We start from the raw sequence: 17,435 nt of genomic DNA, 5'->3' as shown, positions 1-17,435 counted from the left end.
AGTAACACACATGGTGCTTTGAAAATTGAAAACGTTTCCTCTTCCTTTTTCAAGTAGTTTCCAGGTACCATAAGCTGAAGGGCTCTTTTATTTATGGTAATTCGAGTATAAAGATGCATCATAAGCGAAAAAGCCTGTCTCTAAAAGTAACTGACAATAAAATTTATTAGGAGTCAAGTGCCTCCCCTCCACCCCCAACACGTCTTTTGACAATTGTCTTATTCTTGTGGGTATTGTTGATTCTGCCCTGTCATTTCCATTCACTTCAACAGGAATTTAGTAGGGAGCCTTTACAGCCCCAAACTAATCCCTGTAAGTTCCCTCAGGGGAGTAAACAGCAGTAATGTGTTGAAACCTCTGTGGTCGTCCTTAAAATTAAATAGCTCTGTGTACAACAAAAGCAGAAATTACAAAATGTTTCTGTCAAAAATCACTCCCCACAGGAACCAGAAAAAAGGTTTGTCAACCTCAATTACTGATCAAGAACAAGGGCTACTCTACCAGTACTCAAGGGTCAAGCACACAAAGGGTGGGCGAAGGGTGTGGGGAGGCTGTGAGGTCGTAGCTGTCCCTCCTGGTCAGTTGAAGCCCGCCCGAGTTGGGATCTGGGGACCTGAGGCAGGCTAAACTTGAGGATCGGGATAGATATTTGAACGCCTCCCAAATTGCGGTCCTACTCCTCAGAGGCAGGGAGAGGAGCAGAGTGCGTGCGCGAGCGCTTACGTCGCCTGAGCTCTGTGCTGGGATAATCAGGAGTTGGGCTGAGCCGAGTCCTCTTTTAGCAGCAGCAGGCACAGGAGTGGCAGCAGCAGCCCCAGGGACGCGCGGGACCCAGCGGCTCTGAGCGCACTGGGGGACAGCTGGTGCTGGCCTTGGCGTACCACCGCTTGGGCGCACAAAGGTAAAGGCGGCCTCAGCCCTTGTGGCCTGCCTAGTCCTGGCGTTCCGGTCCTCTTCCTCCTTCCTCTCCCGAAGGCGAAAATGAATGGGCCGGGCGAGGACCTGGGAAAGAAGTGGTCCTAGCTCAGCCCGTTCCCACCCTTCCTGCTGATAGAGGCAGCGGGCTGTCCTTGGATGAGGTGGTCCAGGCTGCTTCCTGGCGAATCCTCAGCCGGGTCACCGCCACAGGCTCTTTCTCTGCTTGCTCCATCCCTCTGAGAGGAGTTGATGCTGGCATCACCCCTGCCACCACCTCCGCGGAAGCCAGTGCTGATGGATGCTGGGGAGTGCCGCATTGCTTAGCGTCCCCGCCTCCAGGTTTGCTGGTAGGAGCTGGCTGCTCTTTCTTCTTTCTGGCTTTGGGGGCGGCTGGGGTGGGGTGGGGGGTTATAGCAAAGATAGAGACATTTTTTTATTTCATTCTCTACAACTCCATACATCCACCCTGGTTTTGACATGTATGCTCCCAGAGAGGTCTCCTCCAATTCTTATCCTCACCCTCCACTCCCTTGGCAAGTCCTCTGAAATAAAGGGCTAGACTAGGCAGAAGTTGGGGGCGGGGGTGGGGGAGCCCACGCCCGTGTCAACGGTACTCAAAACCCAGCTGGAGCCTTATGAGTTCACGGTGTGTGGACGAGGGGCGGAGGGAAGGGTGCACACTATCTGCAGTCTCCCCTAATTGGACCACAATAACCTAAAGTAAAAATCGCACAAAGATAGTCTGTAAAAATAGCATCTTTGAATAAGCAGAAGGAGAAATGAGCTCCCTTCTCCTCCTTTCTCTCCTTTTCTTTCTGCCAAAGACTCTCCCTCCCCGCCCTGGAGCTCAGAGCTGAAGAGCCACCTTATTATTAATCAGAATTCCCGTCTTTATCCCTGGCAGGCACATCCTTCAGCAGGGACCGCAGCAGCATCACGGTGCTGGGGCTGAGATGTGCGTGGGGGTTGTTTTCCTTACATCGTACAAGGCAAGAGAAGAAGACAGACTCAAGACCTGAAGCGCCGATGCTAAGTGGAATTAGGGGTTCTTTTTTTCTTTTATTTCTTACCCCCCCCCCCTTTCTTTTTATTCGGAGAGATAAAGGACAAGAGGCAGGCTGGCAGGGCCTGCCCAGTGGCCCACTTCTAATGGGAGGCGTTGTTTTTTAGGGGGCCTGGGGTTAGAAGTTTAAGTACTCTCCAGAAAAGCTGTGTGTGGGTTGGGGGGGAAAACAGGAGCAACAGGGTACTTGACTGAACACGAAGAGGAACCATTTCCTGTACAGGAAAGGAAGCAGAGAGCAGCTAGAACTGGGGTCTGGAGTGTGGTGTGAAGGTGGCAAAGGCCAGGTGCGTTGTTAGACACACAAAGAGAGCTTCAGAAAGGACAGCTTGGGAGCAGGGGAACAATGACTCATTTGCAAGCTGGTCTCTCTCCTGAGACCCTGGAGAAAGCTCGCCTGGAACTCAATGAGAACCCAGACACTCTGCACCAGGACATCCAGGAGGTGAGGGACATGGTCATCACTAGGCCAGACATTGGCTTTCTGCGCACGGATGACGCTTTCATCTTACGCTTCTTGCGGGCCAGGAAGTTTCATCACTTCGAGGCTTTCCGCCTTTTGGCCCAGTACTTTGAGTATCGGCAGCAGAACCTGGATATGTTCAAAAGCTTCAAGGCTACTGACCCTGGCATCAAGCAGGCACTGAAGGATGGCTTTCCTGGAGGCCTGGCCAATCTGGACCACTATGGGAGGAAAATTCTAGTCCTGTTTGCTGCCAACTGGGACCAGAGCAGGTAAATCCTAAAGCCAAAATTTCACTTATGATCTTTTGATCTTTTAATTTTTAGAGTGGACTCCGAGGAGTTTTGGAGTGGTGCAGCTTCAATGCTTTTGATGGTTTGGCTGGCGGCTAAGGGAAAATGGGACTGAGAAATAAGCTCTAGGTCAGCTCTCTGGGAAGGGCTTGTATTTTTTGCCTTTAAAACTTCCTACGCTGACTGACACAGTTCCTACTGTAGCTCTATGTGTTCCCCACAGCATATTATTATGCTGAGAACTAATTAGCTACTGAATAGCGTTTGGCTTCTAAATCCTGATGTTTAATAACGGGGAGGGGATAGAGCCAACTTTTCCTTCTTCTTCCTTAAGAAATTCTTTAATTCATCATTGGCATTTTTGCCTTTGTGGGTCCCTCGTACTGGCATTTTATCTCACCCAAACAGGCTCATACTTAACCACGAACAGGCAGCTTTCTTGCTTGGGAACTTTTCTGCTTGGTGATGTGTAGAGATGAAGGCATCATGTGATCTGTGTCACTTCAATGAGAAGGAAGAGTTGTCCCCTCTGTCGCGGAGCATGCTCAGCGACACTGAAAATAAAGGCTGACTGGTGTTTGTGTTCGACACCTGTCACTAATCTGAAGGGTTTGCTTCCTGTCTGATGTGATTGCACATCTTTTTGAAGTGGGAAACTTAAAGATACATCGGCTAGAAGACTCTGTGAGCTCAGGTGCTGTTTAGTGGAAGAGAAATAATGCTCTTACTTCCTCTACTGTAGAAAAAGGCTGACAGTGACATTTCTATATTCTTCATCACAACTATTTTCTCAGACTGGAAGACATAAAACTTATATAAAAGGCTCCTAAAAAGGGCGAGGTAGTTTCTGTCAATTACAAAGTTGAACGTGTTTCATCAGATTTATGAAAGCAGTTGTTAAAACATTTGGTTTCTTCAGTCCTGTGAATAGTGTCTTCGGATGCATCTGGTTAGTTTAACCTATTTCTGGAGCAATGTAAATGATTCTGCAGTTAAAGAGAGATACAATAGCTCTAACAGATTTCCCGACAGACTTCGGAGAGTGTTATTGGTATGTTAAAATGTAAATGGATATTTTAATAGTTTTTCTCTTTTAATTGGTCATACTTTCCTATAACTCTAGATTGAAAGATTCTACTGATAATTTTTCCTAGTAAATATAGAAATTACCTATTATCTGGAGAATCACAGATTTTAGGAGCTCACAGACAAGATTAACCATAAAATGGGATGGAGTTCCCTTGCTATCAATCTTACATTGATTTTTATTGCGGGGGGGGCGGCAGGAAATTTTAAAAGACTATGAAATCACACCCGTTGACTACATGTTTTCTTTGAGTGTTTTTTTCTGTTAATGTGAGTTCACTATAGAGTTATGCAAACTATTTTTTTCTACCAAAATATAAAAACAAAATGGCAAAATGGCACAGAACATCATGTTCCTTATATCAGAAAGGCATTCATTAAGTTATGATGTTATGCTCTATTGGACCATGGTGATATGAAGACATTTATTTAAATATGTCTTGAATCTGTTTGAAGTCTTTAGAAAAGCAGGTTTCTCTCTCTCTCTCACACACACACTCACACACTATATTGTATTTTTCTGTAAGTGTGCAAATAGTCACAATTTAAAAACCACACCAAAGTGATTGTTACTTACAGTTCTCATGTAAGAAGAGTATTTTGGCTATAGGAAATAGAATATGTTTTAGTTGCTTACTGAATGCATTAATATAAAAGACAAGCTATTAATCATCAAGACTCTCCTTGGAAATCTATAGTGGGAGGGAATTTATTGATTGGCACATAGAATTATTTTCAATAAGCCAATATAAGATGATAAGCAATAATAAATGCACGTGTAGTTAAAATTAAAATTGAGAAGCCACCTTTTATGGACAAGGACTCTCAGGGTCTATGCCTAGGGTATCATTTCTGTCTCAGGGTCTACACCTAGAGTATCATTTCTGTGGTTGAGGGGGCACTTCTCTTCTAGAAGGCATAGTACATCAACAGGAAAAGGACAAACCTGGTTTAGGGCTTTTCTAAATTTCAGGTATTTCCTCCTTCTTTATTTATAAAATACTCAGAAAATCATTCCTTCTCGTTTCTTACCTATGCCACCTTTCAAATCAACATGTAATGATGGACAGGGACACAGATAGAGTTCTGAACCTTGGCGTTCTCTGAAAGCCTTCATCTTCAGGATATGTGCTGAAATAGTGTTGTGATGTTTTCCCTAAAATGAAAGGAAAGTGGTTTCTCCCAGGGCCAGAGCCGCCCCAGTTCATCTCAATCTGGATTTCCTCTTTCTGTTCTAAGTCTTGTGGCTTATCTTACTTGATTCCAGTGGAACTTCTCTCTATGACACTTGGTAATGATGCTCTGCTAGGTGCACATGTCACAAGCCACATTCTCCTGTTCCCCAGCCTTCTCTTGCTCTGTGATTCAGACAGTCACTTTTTTCCTTTTGTCATCCTGACAGTCCCAAATCACCTGAGTTCAAGAAGACTGCATGTCTGAACTTAACTCTGACCACAACCCTTGCATTGAATAGCTATTTTTAAAAGTAATGCTCTTTTTAGGAAAGAACATGGGGAGTGTATACAGGGAAATTTCAGAAACTGAGAAAAATCTCCAACTCATGTGATTTAAGGGAAAAAGACTTATGTACAATTTTCCAAGTACAGAGTTAAGAGGAAAATATATGAATTAAAAAAAAAAAAGCCAAGTCTATAGAAAGTTAATCTGGTGAGAGAAGCTACTGAACTAGATAGAGTAGAGAGACTCAGAAAGAAGCCGAGTTTAAATAAAAGTTACAGAGTTTTTACCAAAAATTCTAGGTGAGTTTTCTCCTGTACTGAATAAAGAAGAAAAGCTTTGATGTTCCCCAGGACACTGGACATTTAAGTGTATGTGAGAGGCAAGCATAAATAAAATAGTAACTTTTTCTATGGAAATATAACACAACTTAGTTTGGATTCATTATGAAGAACTAAAGAAGCATTTCCAAAAACTTTCAGAGACATGGAGTCATCAATAAGATTATGTGGGGCTGAGTGTTTGCAGTGTAACCACTCTATAATAAATCGAATGCAACTGAAGAGTCTAAAATGTCAAAGTGACTTTTGCTTTCGTCTGCGGTTCTTTTAGAAAGAACTGGAATAGGCTCAGATGATGTGTATTTCATCGATCAGGCTATACCTTGGAAGAGTCATACAAATTTGTCTTCTTCCTTTCAGATCGCCTAACATAATTTTTGAAAATAGAAGTAAACACAAGGAAATTATAAGCAATTTGATAGTCACGCTGCACCATCTGACTGTCACAGTTGTTCCTGGACCCCAGATATCACATGCCTCATTTCCCACCTCAGTGATAGTGCCTTGCTTAGGACTAGTAGATAAATTCAATTTTTCCAGTCAATTTTGTCAAAAGTCTGGGGATAATGGCCGTGAAGCTAAAAGAGATAGCTTCTTGTGGAAAGGAAGCTTAGAATCAAAAGGAAAAACATTCTAGATAGTAAGAACAAATATCTGAGAAATTGGAATCCATACATAATAGCTGTGGAGGTGGCTCAGTGTGGAAAAGCACTAGTCACAAAAGCATGGTAACTTAAGCTCAAATTCTGGAATCCATGTGAAGGCTAGACACAGCGCCTGTGCCTCTGTAACCCCAGTGCTCTCATTTGCAAGAATATGATACAGGAGAATTCTTAGAATCTCGTAGGTCAGCTTATTTTACACAGTGGCAAAACTGCCGAAACCCCCTTTCAAAGAAGATGGAAGATGAGGATTGACAGCACCAAAGGTTGTCAACTCTGGCCTCTACTTGTGTCTGTACACCACACATTTCACGTACATGTACACAGAAGGGAGGGCACTCGATCGATGGACAGTAATATTTACTGGAGATATTCATGAATATTCATGAATATTTGCCATATGAAATGTAAGATGACATTTTTGGAGTTGGATTGTATATTGTCAGCCCACTACTAACACGTTTGTAGATAACAGTCATCTGGAACTTGGCTGATAGTCACTAGAAAATAATTAAATGTAACTATAGTTAAAACAATTTTTTTAACAGTGATAATTCAGAGTGTGCAGCCATCCTGTCCCTGTCTTGTCACAAGGACTGACTATCACATACAGTATTAAAGTTCTGGAAGAGCTAGGAAGCACACTGTTCAGATACGGCCGTGATACTCCAAATTATCCAGAAATCTGCTTATTACTGTTGTATATTTGTTGGTATTGTATAACTTTTTAGTTAAAAGAAACCATGTAAATGGACAGCTATTTATGGCTTCCCTTCAAATTATGACCATGCTCCTATTTCTCCAAAGAGTGTGGTCAACATTCAAAAGAAATACAGATTGCTCAGCCATCTAACACTTAAAAAGAGCCATAGAACACAAAACTTGATTTAGTGCCAGAGGCAATGATTTAGTCTTCTTTAAAGTGCTCTAAAAGATGTAGACTGAAGTAAAAAAGCAACTGTGTATAGATTGAAATAGTAATGGGCAATTAGCCAGAGAAGTCGGGAGACACGCTGATAACAATCCTTAAAAATACTCAATTGTTTGGTCTGATTTTTTTTTTTAGAAAAAAATTCCTTTTTTATTTTTTGTTTTTTTTAATTTAATTTAATTTTAACTTTTTATTTTTACTTAAAAATTTCCACCTTCTCCCCTCCTCCCACTTCCCTCCCCTTCCCCCATCCCGCTCCTTTCTCAGCATTTTGGAATATTTCTTACTTGAACCATTATTGTTATGTGCAGTGCAGACCCGGCACCTTCACAAACTCGAGGGCACTGTTGTGTGGTGTTATGGGTCGGTTTTGATTAGGTTGAAACTATCAATGGGTGATGGGCATTTCATGGGACTTCTGTCCGGGAAGAACACCCATAACTGTAAGGAAGTTCTCTCAACAATGTTCTGGAAGCAGCAACTGATGCCAAACGAAGGTACAGACCATAGAGAGCCTGAAGGTGATATAAAAAGCTGTCTTGGGAAGTGGTAAAGAGATAAAGTGACAGATTCCTGAAAAAAAAAAAATAGGACAGTCTCTTAAAACTGGGCCAATTATGCCGCAACTAGTGGAATAGTACTAAAATAGCAGCAAAGATGAGAGAAACAACTCTTGCTAGCACGCTGACTAGGTTTGGTCCAGGCTCTTCCTATGTTATAAATAGGCAGTATTAAACAAGGTTGAAGAGTAGCAAAGGACTTGCATTACTACAGGATGACTCAAATGAGGTGTCTAACAGTGTACCAACACTTAGTAGCTTGGCAAGTTATCTTTAGTAACTGGATGAGTTTCTTCCATTTGGGAAAACAAAGACTAAGCTTTTTTTGTTTGTTTGTTTGTTTTGTTTTTTGTTTTTTTGTTTTTTTTGTTTTTCGAGACAGGGTTTCTCTGTGGCTTTGGAGCCTGTCCTGGAACTAGCTCTGTAGACCAGGCTGGTCTCGAACTCACAGAGATCCACCTGCCTCTGCCTCCCAAGTGCTGGGATTAAAGGCGTGCGCCACCACCGCCCGGCCATGACTAAGCTTTTTAAATGTTGTCCAAAGGAGATACATAATTGTTATTATAATGAACAGAGTTAACAGCAGGAGGAAAATCTATTCTGGTGTGTTATGCCCTGATGATAGTAAGCAACAAACTGAGTTATTAACATTTCATTCAATTTGATTTAAAAATAATTTTTGTGAGTGATTTTTTTATCTGAAGATGTTTAAGTATTAAGGACGAGCATAACACGTATCATCTACTTTGTAATGTTAAGGGATATATAACTTTTATGGAGAAAATGTGAAAGAACAAAGAACTAACAACCAGTTGGGCCCCAAATTATTTGTTGAAGATACTATAGATGTTGTTAGAATTTGGGGCATCAGAGCAGCTGTGAACTACCCAGTTTGTGTAAGGAACACATTGTCTATTTAGCTAAGTAAATTTAGTCTTACTGTTCAATTTCCTCCCTCCCTCCCTCCCTCCCTCCCTCCCTCCCTCCCTCCCTCCCTCCCTCCTTTTATTTATCTATTTATCCAAAAACACTTCTGCGTCTTTTGTGCACTAGGTTATGGACATCCTTGGCTTCCATTGACTACTGAGTGAATTAGTGATTTCTTTTTGTGAACAGATAGCTGCCAACCTGAATCAGCCTTAATGTTAATTTTTAAAATATCCATTTGTGATTTAAAAAAATCTTGCTTAATCTTAAGAGTATAGAAAAAAGGGGGAGCACAAAATGCTAAGGTGAAAAAAGTGTTCTGAGAGTAAACACTGTAGCAAGTGGCATTTGCTTAGAGTAGCTAGTCCTGGAACTTTGGCTTCCTGATGTGCTTTTGTGTTGTCTGGAAGGAATCTGTTTTATTTTAGGTTGTGGATTTTCTTTCTTTTTTTTTTTTTGGCCTTTCTTTTGTCCATAGAATGAATTTTTTTCTGTGGATGTCACATCTCTGTGATTCTCTTGTACAGCTAATCTGTACTCAGTGACCGAAGTCAGGCATGACTTCTTTCATATTCCATCTAAGGCATGTAGACTTAGCCACTTCATCCTGCCTCCATTGAATGTGCTACTGGTTTTCCTCTATAAAATCTTTTACTTTGGCTAGGTTGAAGAGTGCCTGGCTCAATAGGAAGGTGCCATGTTGTATTGACTTTCCAGTTTCCTATGTTCTCACATGTACATGCCGATAAGGCACAAAAAGGCAGATCAACTTCATTAAACTGTGTTCTAGATATAAGACACTAAAGGAAGTGGAAACAGCCTTCTTCTAAATGGTGACAAAAAGACACTGACTTCTAATATACACTCACCTCGTTCTTCCCACGAAGATTCTGTGAAAACTTAAGTTCTCTGAGACCCATGCAAAATAATAGGCTCAAACCTGTACTGAGACTTCGTTATTATGTCAAGATTAAATAATATATTTGAAATTGCTTTGAAAGTCTTAACTATTACCCAGATAGAAGTATTATTATTAATCATTATTATCACCGTATGGTAATATAAAACCTCTAGATGGGTTCATCAGCTTTAGCACTAATGATACATTGCAGCATCAGTAAAGCAATTCTTTGTCTTTGTTTCAACCTCAAGCACATTTCCAATAGGAAATGCTTCTGACATTAGAAAAATGTGGTTTAATGAAAACTGGGGGGTTGGGCTATCCTTAATGAATACTTTAATAATGGTTGATTGATTTAATGACAAAGGGAAATTGTTAGCTGTTGTGCTGTTCAGTGTGATACCGGGATGCTAGCTCATATTTTCTCTGTGATATTGAAAAGGTTGGGAAGAAGAGGACACAACCTATTTGGCATTTTAGTTGGGTCTTTTTGCACTAAAAGCAGGGATGCTGTAGACTCTAGGAGGGAAACACGGTCCAAGGAAAATGCCAAAAATTGCTTGGCTAGATGCAGAAGAAGAACCTTGCCTGGTCACCTTGAGTGTTTTTGAGAAGCACATTTTGTAATTCACTTCTTGTAATTCATTTCTTTAATTACAAAAGATCAAAGTTTCATTTTTCTTCCCCTACTAAGCACTATTATATAACTTTCTGTCCTATATAGGTAACTTTTCATATTGTTCTTTGGAGGGAGAGGGAAGCTTGAAGTGAATGACATAATCCACATATTTACAACAAGCGATGGTAGCTTGTTTTCTTCTGTGTGTGGGAATAAACAATGTGCTTTGTATCCTCTGGAAATAATTTGATTTTTTGCCTATCATATTAGAGAACTGGGTGTGCAGGGCCTGTGTGAAAACACAGCTGTAAAGGTAAGATTAGACATATGAGGTCAAAACACAAGCAGAGATTTCCTGTGAGACATATAGGTTTGTAGTGGAAAACGGTGCCAAAGTCTCCAATAAGTGGAGACAACCTCACATATCAGAGCATACTGGAGGAGAGAAGGGTAAAACAAGGAAAATGAGAAGCAGTGGCAAATTCAAGAGACTGAGGAAAAGGAAGGGGAGAGAAATATACCAGTGTTTTGGGAGGATTGCGGTGTGACAAAATCTCAATGTCTGGAGTGAGCTTGTGGGATGTGAGTTTGTAAGGTAAGAAGCAAGACTTTTAAGGAAATGGTGGGATTTGGGAAGAGCCATGGATGACTAGTGCTATAGGCAGTTGTCAAGAAGAGTAGATTCACACAAGAGAGTAGGTAAGATGCCTGGAAAGACAAAGAGAGGTGACAAAGAGAAAGAGGCACAGTGCCATTAGACAATGGAGATAGGACTCTGGTGGAAAGGAGTCATTGGATACCAAAGATACATGAATATAAGGAAAAAAAGAAATAGTTGGGTTTTGGTGACTAAATGTAGAGGTAAAAGGAAATTTAATGAAATATTATTCATTAAGTGCTCAGTGCAGGCAATCACAGAGGAAAAGCTGGTTTGGGTAACACTGAAATACATTACATTTGTACCAAATATCTCAGTTAACAAAAGATACTGAAGTGTTTGTATTTACATAGCAACTGGGAGGATGAGGCATGCCTCAGGAGTGACACTGGCTCTGATTCCACCAATCGGGCTTTACCCAGTACCATGGTCAAAGGTTCAGACACATGACTCTGGAAGACTGTGAGTTACCACATGAAGAAGCAGGAGACCGAATTCTATTTCTACATTTGGGAGACTGGAGGAAGAAGTGGAAGGGGAAAAGATGTCGTTTAGTGTAATAATGCAGGACAAGGTAGTCTCAGCAGCAAAGATGATTGCAAATACTCCTCTTGTTTTCATTACAGACCCAGCACCACTAATTGCTAGCTTACACTTCCCTTATTTCATTTTTATCCTTATAAAGTTTTTGTGACACTAAGACTATATACTCGGAAGGTCCAAATCCCGAGTGTAGAATAAGTGAATTTAGAAAGAGAAGATGCCTGCAGGAATCATAGAACTGCACACCTGAATATGGAGTCTGGTAGGCACAAAGCCTCACATTTTACAGTCTGTCCTACGGGGTCAATGGTATTATCTCAGACTTTTAAAAAGGAAATGAAAACTTAATGACATTCAACAGCTTTTTCAGTGCACAAAAGGAAGCTGGGATTAGAGAAATAAATAGTAGTCTGTGCTTTTATCTTGCATTTTGTATGGCTATAAGTTTTACATTAGGGTTTTAAGTTAAATAAAAATGACCCCAACTTATGAATTCAGGGATGTATTATAGCCTGTAAGGAAGACTGATTTTTCTAACTGATGGGCTCCAGGAGAAGTTCACTGCTTTCTTTCTACACAGTGAGTAAGGAGCTATGACTGTCAATGATTTTTTTGAAAAAATTATTATAGAAGGTTTAATTTCCTTTGAGAGCAATGGTTTGGATGGTATGCTGCCCTTTGTTAGAAGCGTGATTTCCTCTTATTATGTGTTCTGCATCTTTCAACTGATTCAAGCCTTGGTTCCTGCTATTTTGGGAAGCACAGTTGGTAGTCAGGAGCTGCAACAATGTGCTAGTTTTTATTCATGACTCTTCCCTGATAGGCAAAAGATGGACAGCAATGGCCGAACTCACACAGTTGAGGTCTATACCCCAAATGCAGACATGTAAAATATTCCATTGTTGTGGACTTTAATTTAAAAATATCATCTGAAAATATTCTTAAAAAGAAAATGATGGGAAAATACCCGAGGAGATGATTTTTTTTTTTTAGTAGATGTTATGTCTTTGTGGAGGGTATTTTCCAGGCAGTGGCGGGAGCCTGAGTAATAATGTTCTGTAAAGCAAGCACCTGCTGTGTTGCTAATGGTGAGAATATGACATGTTTGACAACAGAGGGCCAGAGGAAGTCGAGAGTGCTGTTGGCCTGCCCTCTGAATGAGCTTAGCCTGGAACCTTTTAATGCTTCTGTTCTCAAACTTAAACATTAAAATGATTTGTTTATATCAGGCTGTTTAGTTCCCTTTTTGAAGTAAGACATTGAATGTCTTTTGAAAGGTTAGACTTCATCTTGAAAATTTTGCATGTCTGAGTTTTTCCCTCATTTACACTGTAATTTGCCTTGTTTTGCTCCCTTAGGAATAATGATATGCATACATCTCTTGACTTTGATACAGGTTTGAAGGACCATGCTCCAAGTGTGTTTTTTTGAAACAGATTGTCTCTTGGTTCATCCTCACTGGAGCCATGGTTGATTTTCACTACATACAATTTCATCACCCCCTTGAAGCATATTTCAGATTCAAATTACATTTTATAATGTTTTCATATCAATAACATTTGAGAATCTTATGGGTAATGCAAGGATAAATCATCCTCATGGGGGAATATCCAAATTAGGCCTTTGCAAATGAAAATTTCTTTCTTCAACATGGTTTTATTGTGAATTTCAGAAACTAAAAATGATTTTTTTTAATAGGCGCCCAATTTTAGCCTAAAACAAATTCCTTCTGCTCTAACTTGCTGTGTCTGCAGACTGACAAACTCCAGTTCAGAACACGCTCAGAACATTGTGTCTACAGTGAATGTGGGTCAGCCACAGAGTGGGATCCAAACCTACCATGCATGTTCCACAGATTCCAGGCAGATGAGCTGCAGAAGTCTTCAGCTCTCCCCAAAAGTTTTCTGATATTGGGGACTGGCAAGATGGGTCAAGGTACAAGGGCACTCAACCTGACATTTGAATTTAACCCCTGGGACCCTGTTGGTGGAAGGAAAGAACTGGCTTCCAAAGGTTGTTCTCTGCTCTGCACCTAAACTCTAGAGTGTACACAACTGTACCCACCCTGGCCCAGACAAATAAATAAGAGTAATACAAATTTTGAGTAGTTTTATTATTTTACATATTCAAAGACTATCTTTAGACTTTTTACACTGAGACCTGTAGTAACCTGGATATATTCTAGGTACTTGAAAATAATTTTGATGCTTACTTCTTTTAAAAGTAGATAGTCTAACTTAAGATCATTCTTTGCAGTTTTTTCCCCAACTATGAGCATATGTATAACACATTTTCTTTACTCTCACCTCCTACCTCTTTTTATTTCCCTCCTGTCTCTATCAAATTAGAGAGTGAGTGGTTGACTATCTCCATAGCAGTCATGCATTCCACTAGTGCACAAGAGTGCTTATCTTACCTTGTAGGTTAGCGTTGTATATTAAGACTGTTGATAACTTTTCTCCTCTGGTACCCTGGATGATGCCTTCTGGAACTATGAAAGCTAGCCACCAGGGAGGAGACTTCTAGCTCAGTCTGACATCTATATATCTTGAAATCAAGGTTTGTGGTGTCTTCAGCAACTGGCTCTTATTGAGTTCTGGTGTGGCAAGTAAGTGGAATAGTAGGAACTGTCTATTATTTTGCTGTTCGTTGGGGGGGGGCGGTGATTAAGAACTCATAAAGAACATTTCAGACCTAACATTGGGATTACATTTAATAATAATCGGTAGCTTCTAGGAGCAACATTGTCCATTCATGCAAGACATGTCCTTTCAAATTCATTTTAAAAATTGTACTTTTTAAGTGGTTTTCAAGATAATAGATTTCCATATGACCATTTGATTTAGTCAGCCCTCTCTCCCCACCCCTGGTTTTTTTTAGGTAGTATTCCCCCTTATTGCTTAAGCCTCTCCAGCCCTGGTATTACCATTGTTCTATTATCTCCCCTACACCCCACCCCTGCAAATGTCTTCTTTCTAGCTTTCAGGTTTCTGGGGGCACTTCAAGTTAAACACTCAAAATTGGAAATTTGAAGCTAAGATCTACGTGTGAGAATGAAATGTCGTGCTTGTCTCTTAGGGTCTGGGTTATTTCACTCAGTATAAGTTTTACAGTTGCATCAATTTGACCTCAAATTCCATAATGTCATTTTCCTGTACAGCTGAATAAAAAACTTCATTGTATAGGTATTACATTTTCTTTGCCTATTCGTTAGTTGATGGGCATCTAGGCTGATTCCACTTCTTAGCTGTGGCAAACAGTGAAAATAATGGTTATGGGTGAGCAGCCATCTCTGCAGTAGAGTCTTTTGGGTATATGCCCAGGGGTTGAAAAGCTATGCCTCATATTGTTACATTTCTACGCCATGTTGATTTCCATAGTGGATCCACTAGTTTACACTCCCACCAACAGTGAGTAACTGTTCTTTTTCCACACCTTCTCCAGTCTTTTTTTTTTTTTTTTTTTTTGGTTTTACGAGGCAGGGTTTCTCTGTGATTTTGGAGCCTGTCCTGGAACTAGCTCTTGTAGACCAGGCTGGTCTCAAACTCACAGAGATCCGCCTGCCTCTGCCTCCCAAGTGCTGGGATTAAAGGCGTGTGCCACCACCGCCCGGCCCTTCTCCAGTCTTGGTTGTCATTTTACTTCTTAATAATAGTTGTTCTATAATGGGAGAGATAAAAAGTCAGAGCAATTTTAGTTAGCATTCCCTTGACAGTCAAGGATTTAATGTTTTCAAAATGGATATTAGCTATTTGTATCTTATTTCTTTGGTTCTCTTTCCTCAGATTTACAGCCTGATTTTGACTTGATTGTTTATTTTCTTGATGTTTTATGTTTCATTTTTTTGTGATTTTTTCAATAGTATCAATTCTCTGTCCAAAGGTACATGGGAAAATTTTTCTCTCCTTCAGTAAGCTGTTTTTCCACTCAGTTAACTATTTTCTTTGCTGTATAGAAGCTGAATTGGAGTTAGCTTTTATGAAAGGTGAGAGATGAAGGTCCAGTTTAATTCTTACACATGTAGATACCATCCATTTCCCCAACATTGTGTTTTCTTTTTTTTTTCGAGACAGGGTTTCTCTGAAGTTTTGGGTGCCTGTCCTGGAACTAGCTCTTGTAGACCAGGGTGGCCTCGAACTCACAGAGATCTGCCTGCCTCTGCCTCCCGAGTGCTGGGATTAAAGGCATGCACCACCACTGCCCGGCGACACTGTATTTTCTACAATTTGTATTTTTGGCTTCCTTGTAAAAAAAAAAAAATCAGTGGATGGGTAATCTTAGTTATGAATTTTCTATTCTATTTCATTAATATATGTATCTATTTTATGAGATCATCATACTGCTTTTATTATTATTTTGTGTTTCACTCTCAAGATTGGATATTATAATGCTTACAGCATTATTTTTTTCCCAAGGTTACATTTGATGTACAGGTATTTTGTGTTTATATATGAATTTGAAGATTTTTTTCTAGTTCTTTTAAAAATGGAAAGGATATTTTGTTTGGTATTGCATTGAATCTGTACATTGCTTTTTGTAAGCTGATCGTCTTTATAATGTCAGCTCTTCTACTCTGTCAGTATAGGAGGTTTTTGCATCTTTAGGGCTAACTTAATTTCTTTCAAACATTTAAAATTTTTCTTGTTTAGTTTTACTTCAAGTTTTTTTCTTTTTTATTAAAAATACATATTTTTTTCATACACTATACTATGATTACAGTTTCCCCTCTTCCTACTCCTCCCAATTCCTCCCCACCACTCCTCCCATCCAGAGCCAGAAGGATGGAAAACACCAAGGAAATAAAGCCTTCTAAACACAGCCTCAATGATGCACACATGCACTCACAGAGACTAGGACAGCATGCACAGAACCTGTAGGAGTCTGCACCAGATGGGGTCCAGTAACAGAAAGGAGTGAATACATGCCCCTATCTCTAATCCAAAAACCTACATCCAAATGATAACCACTTGCAAATAAAACCATTAGTTTTATCTAAGTGAGTCTTAAGGAAATAAACTATTCTTAAGGGCAGGTTTCATGCCAGACACAGATGGCCAACACAAAACCAACTCAACATCATTGTTAGAAGTTCTTTGTCTCATGTATGTATTGTATTTTCAGGTTTTGTGTTTTCCTCAGATTCCTTTGTGTTCAAATGTGTGTGTTTATGCATCTATATATGTTTCTTGTGCTTTTACTTTGTATATGTTCATTTGTTTGTTTCGTTTTGTTTTTCTATTATGAATGAGAGCAGTTCTCCAGTCTCTCATTTAGTATGTTTGGTCTTGGTATGTGGAATGCCTACTATTTTTTGTTTTAATTTTGCATCCAGCTTCTTTGCTGAAAGTTTAAGGACTTCAAGAAGTTTTTGGTGAACTCATCGCATATTTTATTTACAGAATCAAATTATTGGCAGACGGAGAGCATGACTTAGTTTCCTTTTTGTATTCTTTTTAAGTTCTTTGCTATCATATCGCTTGAACTAAGACTTTTCACACTCTATTGAACAGGAGGGCAGCAGTGAGGATAAAGTCCCTTCCCGTTCCTTATTTAAACGGACTGTATCAACTATGTTAGTATGGGCTTTATCACGTTTATTTTGTTGCGGCATTGTTTCTCTGAAGCTATCCTCTCTATGACTTTTATTGTGAAATGATGCTGGATTTTGTCAAAGTCCTTTTGTGCATTTGTTAAGCATGTGAGTTCTGTTGTTAAGTTCACTTATATTATTACACTTATTTGTTTGCCGATCTGTGAGAAAAAAACAGAGTGATCATTTTGTTTTTGCAGTCTCAGCCCAGTGCTATACATAGTTACTAGTATTTTTCTCAGATACAGGAAGTGCACCTCAGAATTATAAACGAGCGCTACATTGAGGACCACACAAATCAACTTACCATAGGTGTGGTAGAGATTCCATCTTGGAATTTTCTGAGATCATGGCTTTGCTCTGTCAGTTTTAGAATAGTAAGGCTGAGTCTGGTTCAGAGTCTTAGCTTTACAGGTAGGGAA

General features: G+C 40.0%; 1 protein-coding gene across 3 annotated transcripts in view; it reads left to right on the top strand.

Moving 5' to 3' along the window:
- Window positions 1–644: 644 nt before the first annotated feature.
- Window positions 645–17,435, top strand: part of Clvs2 (clavesin 2) — an 82,783-nt gene continuing 65,992 nt past the window's right edge. The window contains exons 1-2 of one of the 3 annotated variants that reach the window (XM_057763243.1): window positions 645–901; window positions 1,823–2,716. In XM_057763243.1, the coding sequence (XP_057619226.1) occupies window positions 2,328–2,716 (389 nt within the window). In that variant the 5' untranslated portion in view covers window positions 645–901; window positions 1,823–2,327. Of the gene's footprint in view, window positions 1,266–1,822; window positions 2,717–17,435 lie in introns of all 3 variants that reach the window. The other 2 variants (XM_057763242.1, XM_057763241.1) reach the window with 2 other exon arrangements.

This window comes from Chionomys nivalis, chromosome 2 (assembly GCF_950005125.1).
Source record: "Chionomys nivalis chromosome 2, mChiNiv1.1, whole genome shotgun sequence".
Lineage (NCBI taxonomy): Eukaryota > Metazoa > Chordata > Mammalia > Rodentia > Cricetidae > Chionomys > Chionomys nivalis.
The sequence above is the reverse complement of the archived record's forward strand: the minus strand, read 5'-3'. Positions and strand labels throughout refer to the sequence as shown.